General features: G+C 49.5%; 1 protein-coding gene across 3 annotated transcripts in view; it reads right to left on the reverse strand.

Annotated features, from left to right (window-relative positions):
* The window catches only part of TEP1 (telomerase associated protein 1), a 1,383,286-nt gene that overhangs the window by 414,956 nt on the left and 950,385 nt on the right, over positions 1-17,945 (reverse strand). For all 3 annotated transcript variants that reach the window (XR_014966740.1, XM_085618536.1, XM_085618535.1), the window contains exons 42-43: positions 12,370-12,530; positions 11,638-11,748 (exon numbers count right to left, since the gene is read on the reverse strand). Coding sequence is in view for 2 of the 3 variants with exons in the window: in XM_085618536.1 (XP_085474662.1) it covers positions 11,638-11,748; positions 12,370-12,530 (272 nt within the window). In the remaining variant the exon portion in view is untranslated. The remainder of the gene's footprint in view (positions 1-11,637; positions 11,749-12,369; positions 12,531-17,945) is intronic.

Below are 17,945 nucleotides of genomic sequence, written 5' to 3' on the forward strand. Positions count from 1 at the left end.
GATCCCCTAACAAGCGGATCAGGCGGCGGATATTGGCGGTGGTATTTCGGGCAGGGATAAACCCCGACTGGTCTCTGTGAATCAGCCGCGGCATATGCTGTAGCAACCTGTTCGCTAGGATGGTGCTGAGGATTTTATAGTCCGTTGTCAGCATTGACAGCGGCCTGTAGGCCGCTAGGTCCGAGCCCTCCCGGCCCGGCTTCAACAGCGGGATCATCAGCGCCTCGCGCATGGAGCTCGGCAGTCTCCCCTTATGCTTGGCCTCTCTGTATACCTCCTGAAGCCGTGGAGCCAGCAGGTCCAGGTACCGACTATAGAATTCGATGGGCAATCCGTCCAAGCCCGGGGTCTTGTTCCGCGCCATGCGAGCTACTGCCCCTTTGATTTCCACTAGGTCTATTTCGCTGCCCAGTGCCTCCGCCTCCTCCCGCTCTATGTGAGGCAGCTGTAGCCCTTCCAGAAAGGCCTCCGCTTCTTCGCCTTGCCCTTCTAGTGCGCTCTCGTAAAGTGTCCCGTAGTAGGAGCAAAAGCTGTCCAATATGCGCAAAAAGAACAAATGATGGAGGGAATGGCGAACAAATCAAACATTCACCCCAGTACAGAGATCTGGGCCTAAATACATCGTTTTTTTGCTCACCACGCCACCCCAGTTTAGACCCAGCCATATGTATATCAGTCTTGACCCTGCTCCTCATGGCAACAGTCCAGCCCGAACTGCCAAGCCAGGTCCTCCCAGACCAGAAACAAACATCCTGGGACTGGTTTTCCTCATCAGCCAGGGTTGCTTGAATCCAGTGGCGCAGTGAGCTTGGGCCCATCCTGCAAACTGGGGTGGCATGGTGAACAAAAGAATGATTGATTTAACCCAGATCTCTTGACTGGGGGTGAGTGTTTAAGAAGTTTCAATTCTCCGTCCATCATCTTGTTGTATTTGCTATGTTCGCCATATGTGGCCAAGGGTATCCCCAGACATGGGACCTTGCGTGCTGTGCCACTGGATTCAAGCTAGCCTGGCAGATGAGGGGTGATACCCCGAAACCAATCCCAGGATGCTTGTTTCCAGTCCAGGAAAGACCTGGCCTGGCAGTTCAGGCTAGACTGTTCCCATGGGGAGCAGGGTTAAGACTGATTTGCAAATGGCTGGGCCCAAACCGGGGTGGCATGGTGAGCAAACGAACAATGGGTTTAGCCCAGATCTCTTGACTGGTTCTAAGTTTTTGAAAAGTTTCAGCACTCCATTCACCATCTTGTTGTGTTTGCTGTCTTGTGGGACTATCAGCTTTGGAGTCTCTCCTGTTGTGACAGGCAGCTTTTCAAGAGAAAGAAGAGAGAGAAAAGTGTACACTTTAAAAGAAGCAGAACAAAGAGCCTGGAAATGGACTACAAGAAGGGGAGGTTGAGACCCCAAATTTGTCATCTGCCAAGCAGCCAGACAGGCTGTTTGAGGAGGGGCAGATTTGCAAGACTTCTCCCTGTGTCTAGGACTGGGGGCCAAGGCCTGCTAGCCTCCCGACTGGGTGAGAGGACATCACCCAAGGAGACCAAAACCATATGCTTTGGAGCCTGGAGCCTGGAGCACCAGTTCATGCCTGCTTGCCAAGACCAATGTGTTGTGTGAAGAAGAGGAGAGCGTTGGAAGGCGCGAGGTCCAGTGGGGAGCCCCGTCAAACGAACTCCCAGTGAGAGGAGACGGATGCTGCACCGATTGGATCGTTGCCTCCAATCACTGCTGAGCCAGCTGCAAATGCTTAGGAGAGAACCGAATGCAGCCGACTCCACGCACAGGGCCAGAGTAGTACGAGTGCCCGTGACCGGTGCACTCACTGGGACATTGCTAGCCTCCTTGTTGCTGGAGAGGGTAAGACTGGTTACAGGTCTATTGTACCCCAGAGGGGGGGATGTGACTCATTGTTGAAGGCACTGCGGTGCCAAGACACTTGACTGTTTTACAAAAAGTGAGACTTAAAGCCCATTACGGAGCATTCACTGGATGTGGCCACCAGTGAACGAGAAATAACCCCTGCCAGGTTACGTAGCCCCCACCTCAAGGGGAAATGTATTACTGTTTATATATGTCATAATATTGCTTTGAATGCGTACAGTTAGAAACAAAATAAATACTTTTTACTATAAAAATAAATATTGGACTGGACATTGTTTTTATTGTCATTGCTGTGTGCTCTGAGTTATGAGTCAGGTTGACAGACCTGTATTCCCCACACCCCTCACCCCCCACAAGGCAGCGTTGGACTACTCGACCATAGCTACCACTGAGAGTCAACGTGCAGAAGGGGTACTTGGCCCAGTTGCTCAGGATCCAAAAGTAGGTCGGTTCCTGGGACATCAGGAGTAAAAGACCTCAACCCCCATGGTTGAGCCCAGTAACCCCTGTGTGCCTCATGGCCCTCTGAAAAGGGTTCTCACAAGGAATCTGCAGTTAAAAGTATTCATCAAAAGGAGCTTTAACTACTACAGAAGAAGAGGGGATTAATATGAACACCACTTTTGAGGGGCGCTAGAGGGCGCACGGTAAGATGGCCGCACCCTAGGGTCGCTCTGCCCGGCTTGAGCCATCATCCACCCAAAACCCGCCTGTATTAGCTGCATCCACGGTGTAAAATTGTGCAATCCTAGCTGTCGGAGACCCCTGCACAGCTTTGGGGGAGTTGCGCCACAGTGGCCGATTTCTGGAGGTGCCGAGGCACGGGGCGGGCACACAAGATGGCAGCCACCGGGGCGCCCAACTAGCGAGACTCAACTGCTGCCCTCCTTCTTTGCCCGCGAAGGTGAGGTGCCGGCTGGAGGTGGACCGGGCGCTACTGCAGCTGTCCATGCCCTGAGGAGACAGCTCCGTGTGCCGAGACATCGGGCGCTGCTGCAGTGATTGCGAGCTCTGAACCGGCAAGGCGAGCCGCTGCGGCCGGGCGGGAGACCTCGGGACATCGCGTCGAAGCGAAGTAGGCGGCTGGCGGAGGTGACCCTTAGGGTGCTGGTACCGGTGAGTTGGGTGCGGCCTGGCCGGGGTTCGTGGCTGCGGAGGTGGGCACGGTTCCTGGTCGGCGCCGCGACCTGTGAGCTGGGGCGGGCGCCTGGGGGGGAGCTGGCGGCTGATGAAGTCCTTCCGGGGGGAGACACCAGGACGTGAGTGGCGGCGCTTCCTTATATACATCCTCTAGCCTGCCCGCTAACATTTACACAGTTATTACTGGGCTGCCCTCCAAGACACGCTTGAGATTTGTGGTACTGAGCCCCTGAGGGAGGGACGCCCTGAGTTTTATATGACTATAGACCCCAGGCCTCATGCTCACGTGTTGTCCTTCGCTGGGGTGCTGGCAGATATCTACGGACCATCTACGTGAGGCTGCTTCGGGAGCTGTTGCTGTGGGAGCTCCCTTTGGCCTGGGTATTGTGCTGGAATGAGCTCTGTATGCCCCTACATTGAGGCGCTCTCCCCTACAGTTGTGTTACTTGAGTGGGCACCTCCTTTCCCACTCGGCAGCCAGGGGTTAGCGTTTGCCCCTCTACTTCCACCGGAATATTGGTTGTGCTGCACTTCGTGTGGGGCCTGTCGCCACAAATGCGCATAACACGGAGGGGGCCTTTTCTCTGCACTCTAGCCAGGACTTACACCCCTACATTCTGCGAAATCCTGTGTTAGTGAATGACTGGCAGCATTTTTATCTTGAGTACCCCACTGGACTGCTTTGGAAGAGCGAGTCGTAGTGAGAGTCCTTTCAGCCTCATACTTGCGACCTACAGGGGGAGTCTGGAGATCCGTGTTCCATCCCCTCCCCTCCGGTTCGACATTGTGCGCCATGGGCAGAACGGATAAATCCCAGCCTCGCCTCACATTTGAGGCGCGTAAATCTACTAAGACTCCGCAGAAAGCTGCCTCGGACTCTAAGGCGGATGCACAGGAGGGGGGGTCCTCCACTCTTGAGACCACACTGTTGGCCATGCAGCGCACCCTCCAATCCATAGAGGGCACTATGGCGGCTGTTAATCATCGACTAGACCACATGTCCTCGCAGTTAGAAAAGCAGAATGCCCGCATGGGGTAAGTCGAACAGGTGGTGTCTGCGGCGGAAGATGGTCTCACTGATGTCGCAGGGAAGGCTCTTAATATGGAAAAGGTCCTCTCCGTCATCCAAGCTAAGAATGAGGATTTGGAAGCACGCTCCAGACGTAACAACATTCGTATTACTGGCCTGCCAGAATCAACCAATGTGGGCAAAATGGAGACAGTTAGTGAAACACTGATCACAGACCTCCTTGGTACAGAACAGCTTTCATCTATGTTCATTGTAGAGCGGGTGCATCGCTCGCTGGCTGCGCGACGGGACCCGGGCACTCCTCCCCGTCCCATTATTGCAAGAGTATTGAATTACAGGGATCGGGATACCATTTTACACCTGGCCAGGGAGAGGGGCACTATTGAACACCAAGGCAATAAACTCTCGTTCTTCCCTGATTTTACTGTCGCTGTACAAGCTGCAAGGAGGGAGTTTGGTGCGGTCAAAAAATGTCTCCAAACTGAAGGGGTCCCTTAAGCCATGCTGTACCCAGCCCGCCTAAAGAAAGGCCCGGATGGGGACTCTCGCATTTTTAGCAACCCCAAGGCAGCTCTAGAACATGTAAAGCACCTCAAGAGAAGACGGCACGACTCACGAACTCCTTCAGATACAGAGGAACAGTAAGCCCATAGGGCACGCTTGCAGAGCTTATCCTATCGTCAAATTTGCATGTCCAAATACCCAGGCCTCGCCCTGACCCATGCTGAGCCTCTTGGTTGTATGTCTCTCTTTTCTCCTCTACACAGGTGGACACCGCTGTGCTCACATGTACTATGCATACTTTCATATAAGAGCACAAACCTTGGTAATGTCCCTGCCAGGCACAGTTACAAATCTCTGCTCAGCCACCTCCCACTGGATGGGAGGATAGTTGCACTCTGACGCCGCTTTTATGGGAATGTCCCATCAAGGTTTTGTGTTGCAGTTCTTTAGTTGGGACGGGGAGAGTGAGGGTTGGGATGGCTTTGGCGAGTTGGGGATGCTGAAGTGGGAGGGGGGAGTTGCAAAGGGGGGTGGCAACCTGGCACTTTTTGTTTTGGGTTATGTGAATTTTATTTTCCTCACTGTATTATCACACACATGCATTTGTTATGCCCAGTTGCCAAGTCACTCTACAACCCACTGACCAAATGAGTGGAAAAATACGACTCCTAACTTGTAATGTGCGTGGCCTCAATACCCCTAAAAAGATCAGGTGAGTGTTTGCCTACTTCGACAAGATGGATGTCCACATCGCACCTCTGCAGGAGACCCACCTTACAAAATCATCAGAAAAGAATGTGGGGGTTAGATGGGCGTGTAGTTTCCTCTTTCTTCAGCTACACAAGGGGAGTAATGATTCTGATTAAGAAAGGGATTCCGTTACAGGTCATGCGCACCGAGACAGACAATATGGGACGAGTGGCGCTGCTGCATGGTCAGCTAGGGGGGTCAAGTGTACTTTTTGTGAATGTGTATGGGCCAAATGTTGATGACCTGGCCTTTTTCGCAGATGTTTGGTGCCACGTCTCGGGGGTTCCCAGATACGGAGATAATATGGGGAGGGGATTTCAACATCTGCCTAGATATGGATGCGGATTGTATGTGTAGTGAGCTAGCACGACCTAAACAAGCTGCGGAGGTGTTGCTTGGACTAATGGATGTGGGACGTTTGAAGGATGTGTGGCGACTACAGCACCCTGGGATGCGAGAGAGTACATTTGTCTCCTCTGTACACGGGACGTGATCCTGACTAGACTTCTGGCTGGCCACTGAAGATGCAGGCGCATGGGCGATTGAGGTACGACATTTAGCTCGAACGCTTTCAAACCACTCGTTGGTGCTCTTGGAGGTACAAGTCCCTGCGTGTGAGACCACCGTTCCAGTGGCGATTACAGCCATCCTCGCTGACAGATTCGGTCTTCAGGGCCACTGTTGGAGAGGCTATTCGCAACTTCTTTCGGGAAAACACTGGCTCTGTTGATAGCGCAGGTACTATGTGGGAAGCGTACAAAGTCACTATCCGGGGAGTCTGTATGGGGGCACAGGCTGGAGTACTGCGTGATCTGAGGCGCAGGATGCGCAAACTGGCCACTGATATTTCCGCTTTAGAGCGGGCCTATGAGACGGACCCGCTACCCGAAACCCTGTCCAAAATCCAAGAACTGGTATATGAACTTAATGAGACTGCAGACCAGGAGATGGTACACAGATCCAGGCGCAGTAAAGCCCGATATTATGGAGAGGGGGTTTGGCCTAGCCGCTCCCTTGCGCAAAAATTGGCTGTGCTGCGGAGTCAAGAATATATCACAGAAATGCTGGATGAGGCGGGGGAGGCTCATTACAATACAGCTGACATCAGCGAGATCATTTTTAGATATTTTACGGCCCTTAATAAAAACAGGGACATCGTGCAGCCGAATGATATCTATTCGTATTTGGACGATGTTGCACCGGGCTGGCCGGCCCCTGGCCATACAGAATATCTTATTCAACTGTTTGATGAGGAGAATGTAAAGCGATTATGTCCCTCCCCACGTGTAAAGCTGCAGGGTTAGATGGACTCCTGAGCGAGTTTTACAAGACATTTGCAGATGAACTAGCCCCTAGATTGCTAGAGGTATATGCGGAGGCGTACGATACCGGACGTCTTCCGCCTTCGCTACGAAAGGCTCTCATAGTGATGCTACTGAAACCCGATAAGGCGCCCAATTGCTGCGATTCCTACAGACCACTTTCAAAGATTAATATCGACGCCAAGATTTTGGTAAAAATGATCATCCTTCGCCCTCTGGTACCCTTGCTTGTACTACCTGACCAGTCTGGTTTTTTACCTGCATGATCTACCACGCACAATTTACGTACCCTTTTTGCCACTCTTCACTATTTTGACTCTGATTTTCAGGCTGTAGCAGTGCTACTCGATGCCACCAAGGCATTTGACTCTTTCTCTTGGGACTATATGTTGACTGTCCTTACACAAATGGGCTTTCCCCTCTTCTTTCTGCAATGGATAAGGGTGTTATACACCGAACCTGCCGCTAGAGTCCGCGTAAATGGCTGGGTGTCGTACGCATCCCTTATAAGCAGGGGTACACGACAAGGCTGCCCCCTGTCGCCTATGCTATTTGCACTGACTTTGGAGCCACTGGCCTGTAAGTTGCGTCAATTGCATGCCTCTGCTGCATTGCGCTTTTGACAGTGACCACTGGTTGTTTCACTTTATGCGGATGATATGATTATTATTATTATTGAGTCTTGTATAGCGCGTGGTTACCCTTGGGCATCCCAGCGCTCGTCCAGAGTACACACCAAACCAGCAGAGCACTAAGTAGGGAACAGATGAGTCTTTAAAAGTTTGCGAAATCGCAAGGTGCCAGTTTCGGAGCGAAGGGCATGCGGAAGGGAGTTCCATAATGCTGCAACGTTGACGGAAAATCTTCTACCGCCAGTCCTGGCTTTTTTTACTTTCGTGACTTGCAAGAGATGTTGGTGGTCTGAGCGGAGGGCGCGAGAGGCCTTATAAGGTTGGACCATACTCCGCAGGATAGGGGGCCCTTTTCCCTGCAAGATTTTGTGAGCCATGCAGAGTGCTTTAAACTTCACCCTCTCTCTCACAGGGAGCCAGTGGAGCACCTTCAGCGCAGGTCGGGCTGACTGCCGCCTGGGAAGGTCCGTCAAAAGCCTTTTGCACTTGTTGCAATTTGTTTAGAGTTGATTCTGGAGCCCCCAGAAACAGCGCATTGCTGTAGTCCAGCCGTGAAATGATGAGACCCTGGATTAGTAACCTCCTAGTGGCCATCGGGAGGAGGGGTAGGATCTTCCGGGCTGACCGGAGCAGGCAGAAACACACGCCTGCGGTCTTTTTTGCGTGTGTCTTGAAGGATAGGTCCTGCTCCAGCCACACCCCCAAGCTCTTAATCTCCTGTTTTGTGGTAGGTGGCGCTCCCAGACAGCCAGGCCAGCTACTAGGGGACAAGGAGGGAGGGGAGTTCCCCAGCATCATCAGTTCGGTTTTTGAACCGTTAAGTTTAAGTGCTGAGTTGCACATCCAGGTGAAGACCCTGGCTAAACATGTGTGCAGCAGGTCGGGTTGGTTCGCCGGCTGGGGAAGCCCAACCACCAACTGGGTATCATCCGCATAGCTGATGATCTTGATACCCAGTGGCAGTACCACACTCTCCAGTGGGGCCATATAGATATTAAATAGTGTGGGGCTCAGCGATGAGCCCTGTGGCACACCACACTGGAGGGGAACCGATGTTGACTTCTCGTGGCCTTCCCAGACCTCAAACGTCCGATCTTCTAAGAAGGACGCGAGCCATTTCAGGGCCAACCCGGAGACCCCCACCCCCGACAGCCGCTGGAGTAACACCTGATGGTCTATGGTGTCAAATGCCGCACTAAGGTCCAGGAGGATCACTGCCACCGATCCCCCTGAATCCAAAATGCTCCTGGCATTCTCCACGACTGCCAGCAGGGCAGTGTCCGTCCCCTGGCCAGGGCGAAATCCCGTTTGGGAGTCACCCAAGAGAGAGTTGGATTCCAGAAAACCCGAAAGGCGCCTATTCACAAGTTTCTCCGCCACCTTGCTAAGGCCGGGGAGCAGGGAGATAGGCCTAAAATTAGCAAGGTCAGCGGGATCCAGGCTGGGCTTCTTCAGGAGGGCCTTAACTACCGCTCCTTTCCAGCTGGGAGGCACAACTCCTTGGGTGAAAGATAGATTCAAAAGGTCCGTCACTGGGCCGCCGATGGTAGAAGCTACCTGCTTCAGGTATTTCATCGGTACTGGATCTCTCGGAGACCCACTCTTCAGGGTCACCAAGACCCCAAGAGCCTCGTCCACAGTGACTGGACCAAAGGAGTCCAGCTCTGCTGTCCTCACCCCAGGCTGAGACCCAGGGTTGCATTCGGAGGATTGCTCCTGCACTAACCGAGGGAGGGACGCCAAGATGTTTCCTATCTTAGATTTAAAGAACGTGGCTAATTCTGAGCATTTTTCACGCGGGTTGTCATGAGTGACCGGAGGTTAGGGGGTTTGCAGAAGTTCTCTGATGACCTTAAACGACTCTTTCGAGGAGTTAGAAGAGAGTCCTATTCTCTCCTCAAAGAACTTGGATTTCGCTGCCCGGATGGCGGATTTGTAGATGTTAAGTGCTGCCCGGTATTCTCTCCGGCTCACTTCGCCCCAGTCCCTCCTCCAGATCCGGTCCTGCCTCTTGCAACCCTTCCTCAAAGCTCTGAGCTCTGGCGTGTACCAGGGAGCTGAGCCCACTCTCTTACCCCTGGTGAGTAGTCTTTTCTTAGGGAGGATAGCATCGAGTGAGTTGGTCAACCAGGTGTTTAAGTTCGCATCAGCGACTAGAGGGTCCGGCCCGGGGGGGGGGGACGTGTTATATGTCCGTGAGCCTGCAACCTACCTCCCTGAATTATTGTGCGAATATGTTAAATTTGAAGGATTCTCCGGCTTAGGGATCAACTGGGCCAAGTCGACGGTATTCCCCCTGACGGCTGGCACTGGAGAATTTGAAATGGATTTTCCCCTGTCATGGACCCAGGACCCGGTGAAATACCTGGGGATCTGGTTACACAGAGACCCTGCACAGGTAATTTCCATGAATTACGGACACACTATCACACAGCTCACCGAAAAGGCTGAACGGTGGGCTCGCCTGCCCCTCTCGCTTGTGGACCGAGTTGCGGTGATCAAAATGGCCGTATTCCAAAATTATTATATCTATTTGTGAATATCCCTATCCACCTGAACGTCTCTGCCTTTCAGGCGTTGCAGACAGCCCTCCTGTCATTCGTTTGGGGGGGTAAGAAGCCTTGCTGTAGCTGGGATACTTTAGTACAATCAGTTGAACGCAGCGGCTTCGAAACTCCGGATATGCGCCTATATTACTTATGCACACAGGCACAATTTGCGCATTATTCTTTTTTTCCACAATGTTTTCTTCCCCATACGGCGATAGAGGCTGACGCAATACTTCCATTACCGCTGGTAGCAGCCGCCCTCTCGGGTGGGAGTGGAGGCCCCCGGACGGAAATCAATCCGGTGCAATGCACCGCCTGGGCCTGGCGGACATTGGCTAGACGGGCGCAGCTGCCTTACCTCTATGCTCCTAAATTGCCGGTCATGGCGCATCCTGGCATATCTGAGGCGCCAGAGTGCTCAGCGCTGCGCACGTTGCAAACAGTGGGAATTAAGACACTGGGGGACTTGAATAAACAAGGTCAGTTCCGCTCGTTGCTGGATGTGCAGGCGGGTTGGACGCATGGTTCTATGCTGTGTTTCACATACGTGGGGGTTCGTCAAGCAATTCGGTATATATATCCTAATTACCCAACTAATCCTCAGGCATTGCGAGCACTGCAGGCGGTGCTCGCTGGTGAAGACCAAAAGGGGCTGAGCACTAAATTATACGCTCCATCTCTCCGCGAGCGGGAGGCAGAGATGCATCCCTCGTACGTTAAATGGAATGACACGCTGGGCACTGTATTGTCCTTAGAACATTGGCACTTTTGTTGTAAACTGACTGAGCGTCTTACAGCTAACTGCAACCTTCGCATCATACATTTTGAATTTTTACACCAGCTCTAGTATACTCCTGTGCAGTTGCAGATATTTGGACTGCGTGATACAGCTTGCTGTGTGAGGTGTGGGCAGGCAGATGCCGACTCTTTACAGCTCTCTTGGCTATGTGCAGGAATAGCTGCGTTCTGGTCTAAAGTTGTGAGCGTGCTCACAGGTGTGGTGCAGGAACAGGTGGGATGTTTGCCTGAGTTATGTCTGCTAGGTAATGTGACGTCCTTGAAACCATGCAACAGGAGGTTAGTTGCTGTGGCAACACTAATGGCCAAGCGGGCAGTGGCGCAAAGTTGGGGCGCAAAGGGGTTGCCTACATTTCGGTAGTGGGTCCGCGATTGGACCGACTGTCGGGAGTAATTGGAGATTTATGCTGAAGAGCTACCTGAATCTTCACGGCCTAAGAACTTCTGGGCCCCACTGAGATTATATTTACTGAGTCACCCTGATTTGTAAGGTGCTGTGTATTTTCCTTTCCACACTACGAATGTCTAATACAATTGGACTCAGGTTAATGTGCTGTTTTTCATGTGTGCCTGTTTGCAATCAAGCTGTTTTATTTATGTAAGTCATATTGTTATAGTGCCTGGGGGAGGGGAGAGGAGGAGGGTTATGTTTGGTTTTACAGGAGATGGTTGCTACTACCTATTGTATATACTTGTATGCCATGTTTATGGAACTAAAAATTGCTTGCACTGATTTCAATTGCGCGACGCCGATGGCTAGCATGTGACACGCTGGTATTGTATTGCAAGCTTTCAATAAACAAATGATATTAAAAAAAAGAAAAAAAATATGAACACCACTTTCGCATAAAAGTCCAAATCTGATGGCCAAACAATGTAGTTCTTACACCTATCCACATCTTTAGCTGTGAATTCACTCAGGTAGGAGCATGAGCTGAGAACTGGTAAAAGCATAAGGACATTTGTGGCTAATGATGAATGCTCTGAGCAATACATTCCAAGTACATTTAGGATCAGCATTTTCACTTACCAGCATAGATGATGAAGTCCAAGAACAGCCTGTGATCCAGTCACGATGGCACGAAGGCAGTGACTTCGACATAGATGGTTCACCCGACACTGTGTCCCAGCACAACAGACTCTGACGAAAAGAAAACAAGAAAGGCTACATTATTAAGAAACTCGACTTGAATGTATAACTGCCAAAACTAACACAGCAATTGGTAGCAAGAGTAGAGAAAAGCCTAAATGCAGTAGGAAGGGAGAAGTACAAACAGCATAATTCAGTAATTAACTTGTGTTTTACAAATACTAGAACCTAATCTACACATAACAGATAGGGAAAAGTGGACAAACGAGACCAATGGAAACAGCAGAAGAGAAAGACAAAGGCTGGCTGTGTGTTACATAGGTTCGAACGAACATCAATGTCAACATTTAAGATAAGGTAGCCTTTAAGTTATCAATTCAGCGTCTAACCTTTAAGACCTGCGGTGCAAGCCAACATACTGAGTCTGAGTTGTCTCTATATGCTTCTAAGAGAAAGACCGACTCACACAGGGTCAATTCATAAATGAACAGACCAAATGGCCCAATATTAAACCAATGCCATCTGTAGATGAATAGACCATGTGATCCAGTACCAAGGGAACATGAAGAGATCAATATCCATGCAATATAAGCAATTAGTTAGCACAGCCCACAATTGGAGCTATCCTTCAATCTAGAAAATATCATAAGGCTATTAAAAGTTGTTCCTTACCCTGTCCTTGCTCCCCGATGCTAAGAAATGTCCATCCGGACTGAAGGCACAACAGGTGACACCAGCTGAGTGGCCCCTCAGCACAGCACTGGGCGACACAGGAGCAGTACTGACACCATTTGTCAGTGCATTCATTGGCCAGAGATGGACTGTACAGTCCTCTAAAGAGGAGGGGGAAAAAAACTAAAATTAAAATTCTGCTCTCAAGTTTTCTTGTTGTTTTGTGCATAATGCTACATTTAAGATATTGTGTGACCTGCATGTCTGATCCTCAATTACAATTATGCAAAATATCGAGCCACAAAATATCAAAACTGCATATAGAAGAAGTATAGATTTACTATTTTTAACTCCACATTTACTTACCTTGACGGTATACATCAAGGTACATATATGTGGAATTAGATATAGAAAATCAATACTTAACTTTCGATATTTTGTCCCTTGTTATTCTGTCTTTGATAGTAAGGTCCCACAATATTCCCTACTTGATACTTAGGAGGAACACCACTCAAAATATATGTTTAGAAGGTGAAACTATATGTTGAACTTACATTTTTGCTGTTGCTGATTTTTTTCAACATGTTTGGGGAGGCATGATATTTATATTTAGGGGGTTTGAGTACTGTTGACCAAATAATAGTGAACTGAAGTCCCATCTAACACCTGTGCAGATAAGTTCATTCATAGAGGCCATCTTGGACACACAGACATTCAAAGCATTCCCACTTACGCTGTGAATGTCGGACATTCAGAACATAATCCTGATGTTTCAGGCTCAGATTATGGGTCTCAATGAAGTTGGCTCTGAGGCTTCATGGCTAAGCCTCATGCATCCTCCTGGTCCCTTGTGTCCGATGGCAAATGCAGGTCTTGTAGTGGAATCTGTCTCCAATGGGTGCAGCACAATAAGTGCCCCTTTTTTTGCATGGTTGCCTCCCATTATTTTGCCTAATGCTGACGTACTTTGACTGAGTGTGCCCTGGGTTCCTGTCAACCAGGCACCCAGGGCCTATGTTCTTTCCCTAAACTGCACTGTTGCAAAACCCAATTGGCAACTCTCTGGCCACATGTAAGTCCCTTGAAAAAGGTACCATAGGTACCAAGGGCACTATAACTAGGGAAGGCCTCGAAGGGCTGCAGCACTTATTGTGCCACCCTAGAGGCCCTATACCTTCACACACACACACTGCCATGTAAGACTGCGTGTTTTGGTGCAGAACAAAGTGAAGAGTCGACATGGCACACATCCCTGTGTGCTATGCCTACAACCCACTGCCCTGGTATAGGTAAGCCACCCGCTAGCTAAGTGCACTATAAAGTGGTGAGGGTAAAGGTGCATGAGCCCTGTACCCCTAGAGTGTCTAAGTCAATTCTTTTATATAGCGCAAACTTGACCCAAATCGGGTATCAGAGTGCTTTACATAGCACTAATTGCATTACATGAGGACACATTCATTTTATTAGGCACGGGGAGATTAAGTGATTCGCCCAGAATCACAGGATTTCAGCGTCATTGCCGAGACTCGAACCCAGTTCCCCAGATTCGAGGTCGACCGCCCTAGCTGTTAGGCCAACTCCTCTCAGACATTGTAAGTGCAGGAATGCCATTATGAGTATATGGTGTGGGAGTTTGTCATTACAAACTCCACAGCACCATAATGGCGTTACTGAAAACTGGGAAGATTGGTATCAAACTTCTCAGCACATTAAATCCACACTGATGCCAGTGTGGCATTTAATGAAAAATGCACTCAGAGGGCATCTATGAGATGCCCCCTGAAAAACGACCTAACTTCAGTGTCCTGCCTGAGTAACTGCTCGCCAACTGTCACCACAAGACATGTTTCTGGACCCCTGAGTCGAGAGTCTGCTGCTCTCGGGGTCTTGAAACTAAGCATATCCAGGGTCATTGTGCCTCAATGGGACCTTAACGTTGTCCTCGTGTTTGACGTGTACACCGATCAAGCCCATGTGCAGTTTTCTACACCCCTTACCATTAATATAGCTTTCCTTATTACGATCACTTCTACACATCATGTCAGTTAACTGCCGGAACTGTCAGTGTAACTTCCATACACCACTTTCTTTCCTGAAGAATCTGTGTTGAGAACCCAAGCATCCGTTCTGCCAAACATTGTATCGTCTTCCCACCTGTGTCAGTCTATCACCTGCATTTTTCGCTCTGACATGCCTCAAAAAAGAAGGAAAGGCTTCACCAGTTTGACCCAAGAAGCCCTTCTGCTTTTATAACAAAGGCATGAGGGAAGGGAAAGGAAGTACAGAAAGAACTATCACAAGGTTGATCATCCTGTACAATGAAGACAAGCTATGCCCTGGCCAAATACAAAATCCTCCCTGGTGTGTATGACCTAATTCCACCAGAGCTAAACACCACAACAGCATTGATGAGGATTGTTCCTGTACAAGACATCTACCAAGCTGCTAAATGGGTGCCCGTGAACATTTAACAAACACTATTGCGATGACAGACGGGTCTCCAGAGAGGGTTATTTTGCCTGCTCATTTCTGCAGGACATTTTAGTATGAGTGTACTGCTCAGACCATCCACCTTTTCAGAGGTTCTGCTTGGGTAATTATTCTAATGTTGAACAATCTGTGGTTAGACATATGCATCAAGACATCTGGTTGTTACCTTATGAAATGTTATTTCTTGTCCATATTTTATCACCACCCTCCCTACTCCCCATTCCATGATGTGGACACCAGCACATGTTAAAAATTTCACAGTAATTTCAACACATTAACAGTTTCAATTTGTCATGATAGACTGTTGCCTGAGGGTGTGGAAGAAAACAAAGATAAAACTAGGGGGGTGCCTACATGTGGTACTGCTCTTTCGGGGCAACGCAAAAAATGTGCACAATGTGATGGCTCTACTTACCGGCAAGCAGGAGCAAATGTTTTGAAAGGAATATGCTACTTACCAGTATGCATCTGTTCTTGGCATGTAGAGCTGCAGAGTTGTACACTTAGCATAGATCGCCATCTGGTGTTGGGGCCGGATGTTTGCAGTTTGTTTTTGTTCTTTGGACAGTCTTTGGAAGTCACGAGTTCGGTGACTCCTCCTTCGGTCCGTACTGCGCATGGGCTTCGGCTCCATCCTCAGATTGTTTTTCGCCAACAGGGAAATGATGGAGCGTAGTAATAACAGTGAGAAACCCATGTGTGTTGTATCTAAATAAGATGGACTGGAACGGATACAGGTAGCCGGGGAGGCGGGTGGGCATGTACAACTCTGCAGCTCTACATGCCAAGAACAGATGCATACTGGTAAGTAGCATATTCCGTTCGAGGCATATGAGCTGCAGATTGTACACTTAGCATAGATTATATAGCAGTACCCAACCTTAGCGGCGACCACCGGTATCCGTTGCAGCGGTTTGAAAAAGTGTCTTTAGTACAACCTGGCCCACACTAGCTTGCTGCTTGGAATGCACGTCTACACAGTAATGTTTTGTGAAGGTGTGCGGTGTTGACCATGTGGCTGCTTTGCAGATGTCATCTAAGGGTATGTTCCCTAGAAAAGCCATAGAAGCCCCTAACTTTCTAGTAGAGTGGGCTTTAGGTGGAACAGATAATGTTCTTTTTGCCTTTTTATAGCAAATTTGTATGCACTTTACAATCCACCTAGCTATCCCTGATTTAGAGATGGGGTTGCCTTTATGTGGTGGAGAGAAGGAAACAAACAATTGTTTAGTTTTCCTGAAAGGTTGCGTTCTTTGTATGTAGTACAGTAAAGCCCTCTTAACATCAAGTGTGTGTAAGGCCCTTTCCGCAACAGATTGAGGTTGCGAGAAAAAGACAGGTAATTCCACCGATTGATTGAGATGGAAGGGGGAAATGACCTTGGGCAGAAACTTCGGATTTGTACGAAGTATGACCTTGCTGTGATGTATTTGTAGGAAGGGTTCCTGTATAGTGAACGCTTGTATTTCACTAACCCTTCTAAGGGAAGTGATAGCTACGAGGAAAGCTGTTTTCCAGGTGAGGAACTGTAGCTCACATTTATGCATTGGTTCGAAGGGTGGACCCATTAGCCGTGTAAGAACTACATTTAGATTCCATACAGGGGAAGGTGGTGCCCTGGGAGGAATTACTCGTTTAAGGCCTTCCATAAAGGCTTTAATAGCGGGCACTCTGAACAGTGATAAATGCTGTCTGTTCTGTAGATAAGCAGCAATCGCTGCTAGGTGTAGGCGTATGGATGAATATGCCAGGTTACACCTGTGAAGATAGAGCAGATAGCATATGATGTGCTGTATGGATGCATCTAAAGGGTTGATTGTATTGTTACGGCAATAAACTACAAATCTTTTCCACTTTGCGGCATAGCATGCTCCTGTGGTAGGACGTCTGGCTTCCTTGATAATGTTCATGCAATCAGGGGGAAGGTTAAGGTACCCAAATTCTAAGATTTCAGGAGCCAGATCGCAAGGTTGAGCTGAGCTGGGTCCGGGTGCCTGATTTCTCCATGGTTCTGAGTTAGGAGGCACGGGGACAGGTGCAGTTTTTGATGTGGTACCACCGAGAGCTGTAGTAGTGTGGTGTACCACGGTTGCCTGGCCCATGTTGGAGCTACCAGAATGAGTGTGAGGGAGTGCTGTTGTAGCTTCCTTACCTCTAATGGAATTAGCGGGAGAGGTGGAAAGGCGTATGCAAATTTGCCTGACCAGTTCATCCATATCGCATTGCCTTTGGACAATGGGCGTGGGTATCTGGCGGCGAAGCTTGGGCATTTTTTGTTTTCGTGGGTGGCGAAGAGGTCTATCTGAGGATGCCCCCACTGTTGGAAGAATGAGCGAAGAACTTGTGGATGCAGTTCCCATTCGTGCAGTTGTTGCGTTTGTCTGCTGAGCAGATCTGCCATGGTGTTTTGTACGCCTGGAACGTGCTGTGCCAGGAGAAAGATGTTTTGAGGAATTGCCCATCTCCATATGCTCTGGGCTAAGCGTGAGAGCTGGGAAGAATATGTCCCCCCCTGTTTTTGAATATAATACATTGCAGTCATATTGTCTGTGCGAATGAGGACTGCTTTGGCTGAAATCTGTTTTTGAAAAGATTTTAGGGCTAGAAAGATCGCCAAGAGCTCCAGATGGTTGATGTGGAGCGACTTTTGCTGTGGCGTCCATAGACCTTGCATTGTGAGGTGTAAGAGGTGCGCTCCCCAGCCGGAGAGCGATGCGTCCGCTGTTAGAATCACCTGAGGAACCGGGTCCAGGAACGGCCGCCCTTTGGAAAGGTTTGTGGTGTTCCACCACTGCAGAGAGTGATGGGTGCGGCCGTCCACCAACACCAGATCAGTTAGCTGTCCCTGGGCCTGGTTCCACTGTCGGGCTAGGCACTCTTGGAGTGGACGCATGTGGAGTCTGGCATGGGGCACTATGAAAATGCAAGATGCCATCATCCCGATGAGCTTCATAAACACTCTTGCTGGAAGAGAGTGTTGAGGAAGGAACATTTGGCGCAAGGCTTGTATGCTTGCGATTCTGGCTGAGTTTGGATAGGCAATACCTTTGGAGGAGTCTATAGTGGCCCCGAGATATTGCTTTGTG

The sequence above is a fragment of the Triturus cristatus genome, chromosome 7 (assembly GCF_964204655.1).
Source record: "Triturus cristatus chromosome 7, aTriCri1.1, whole genome shotgun sequence".
Classification (NCBI taxonomy): domain Eukaryota; kingdom Metazoa; phylum Chordata; class Amphibia; order Caudata; family Salamandridae; genus Triturus; species Triturus cristatus.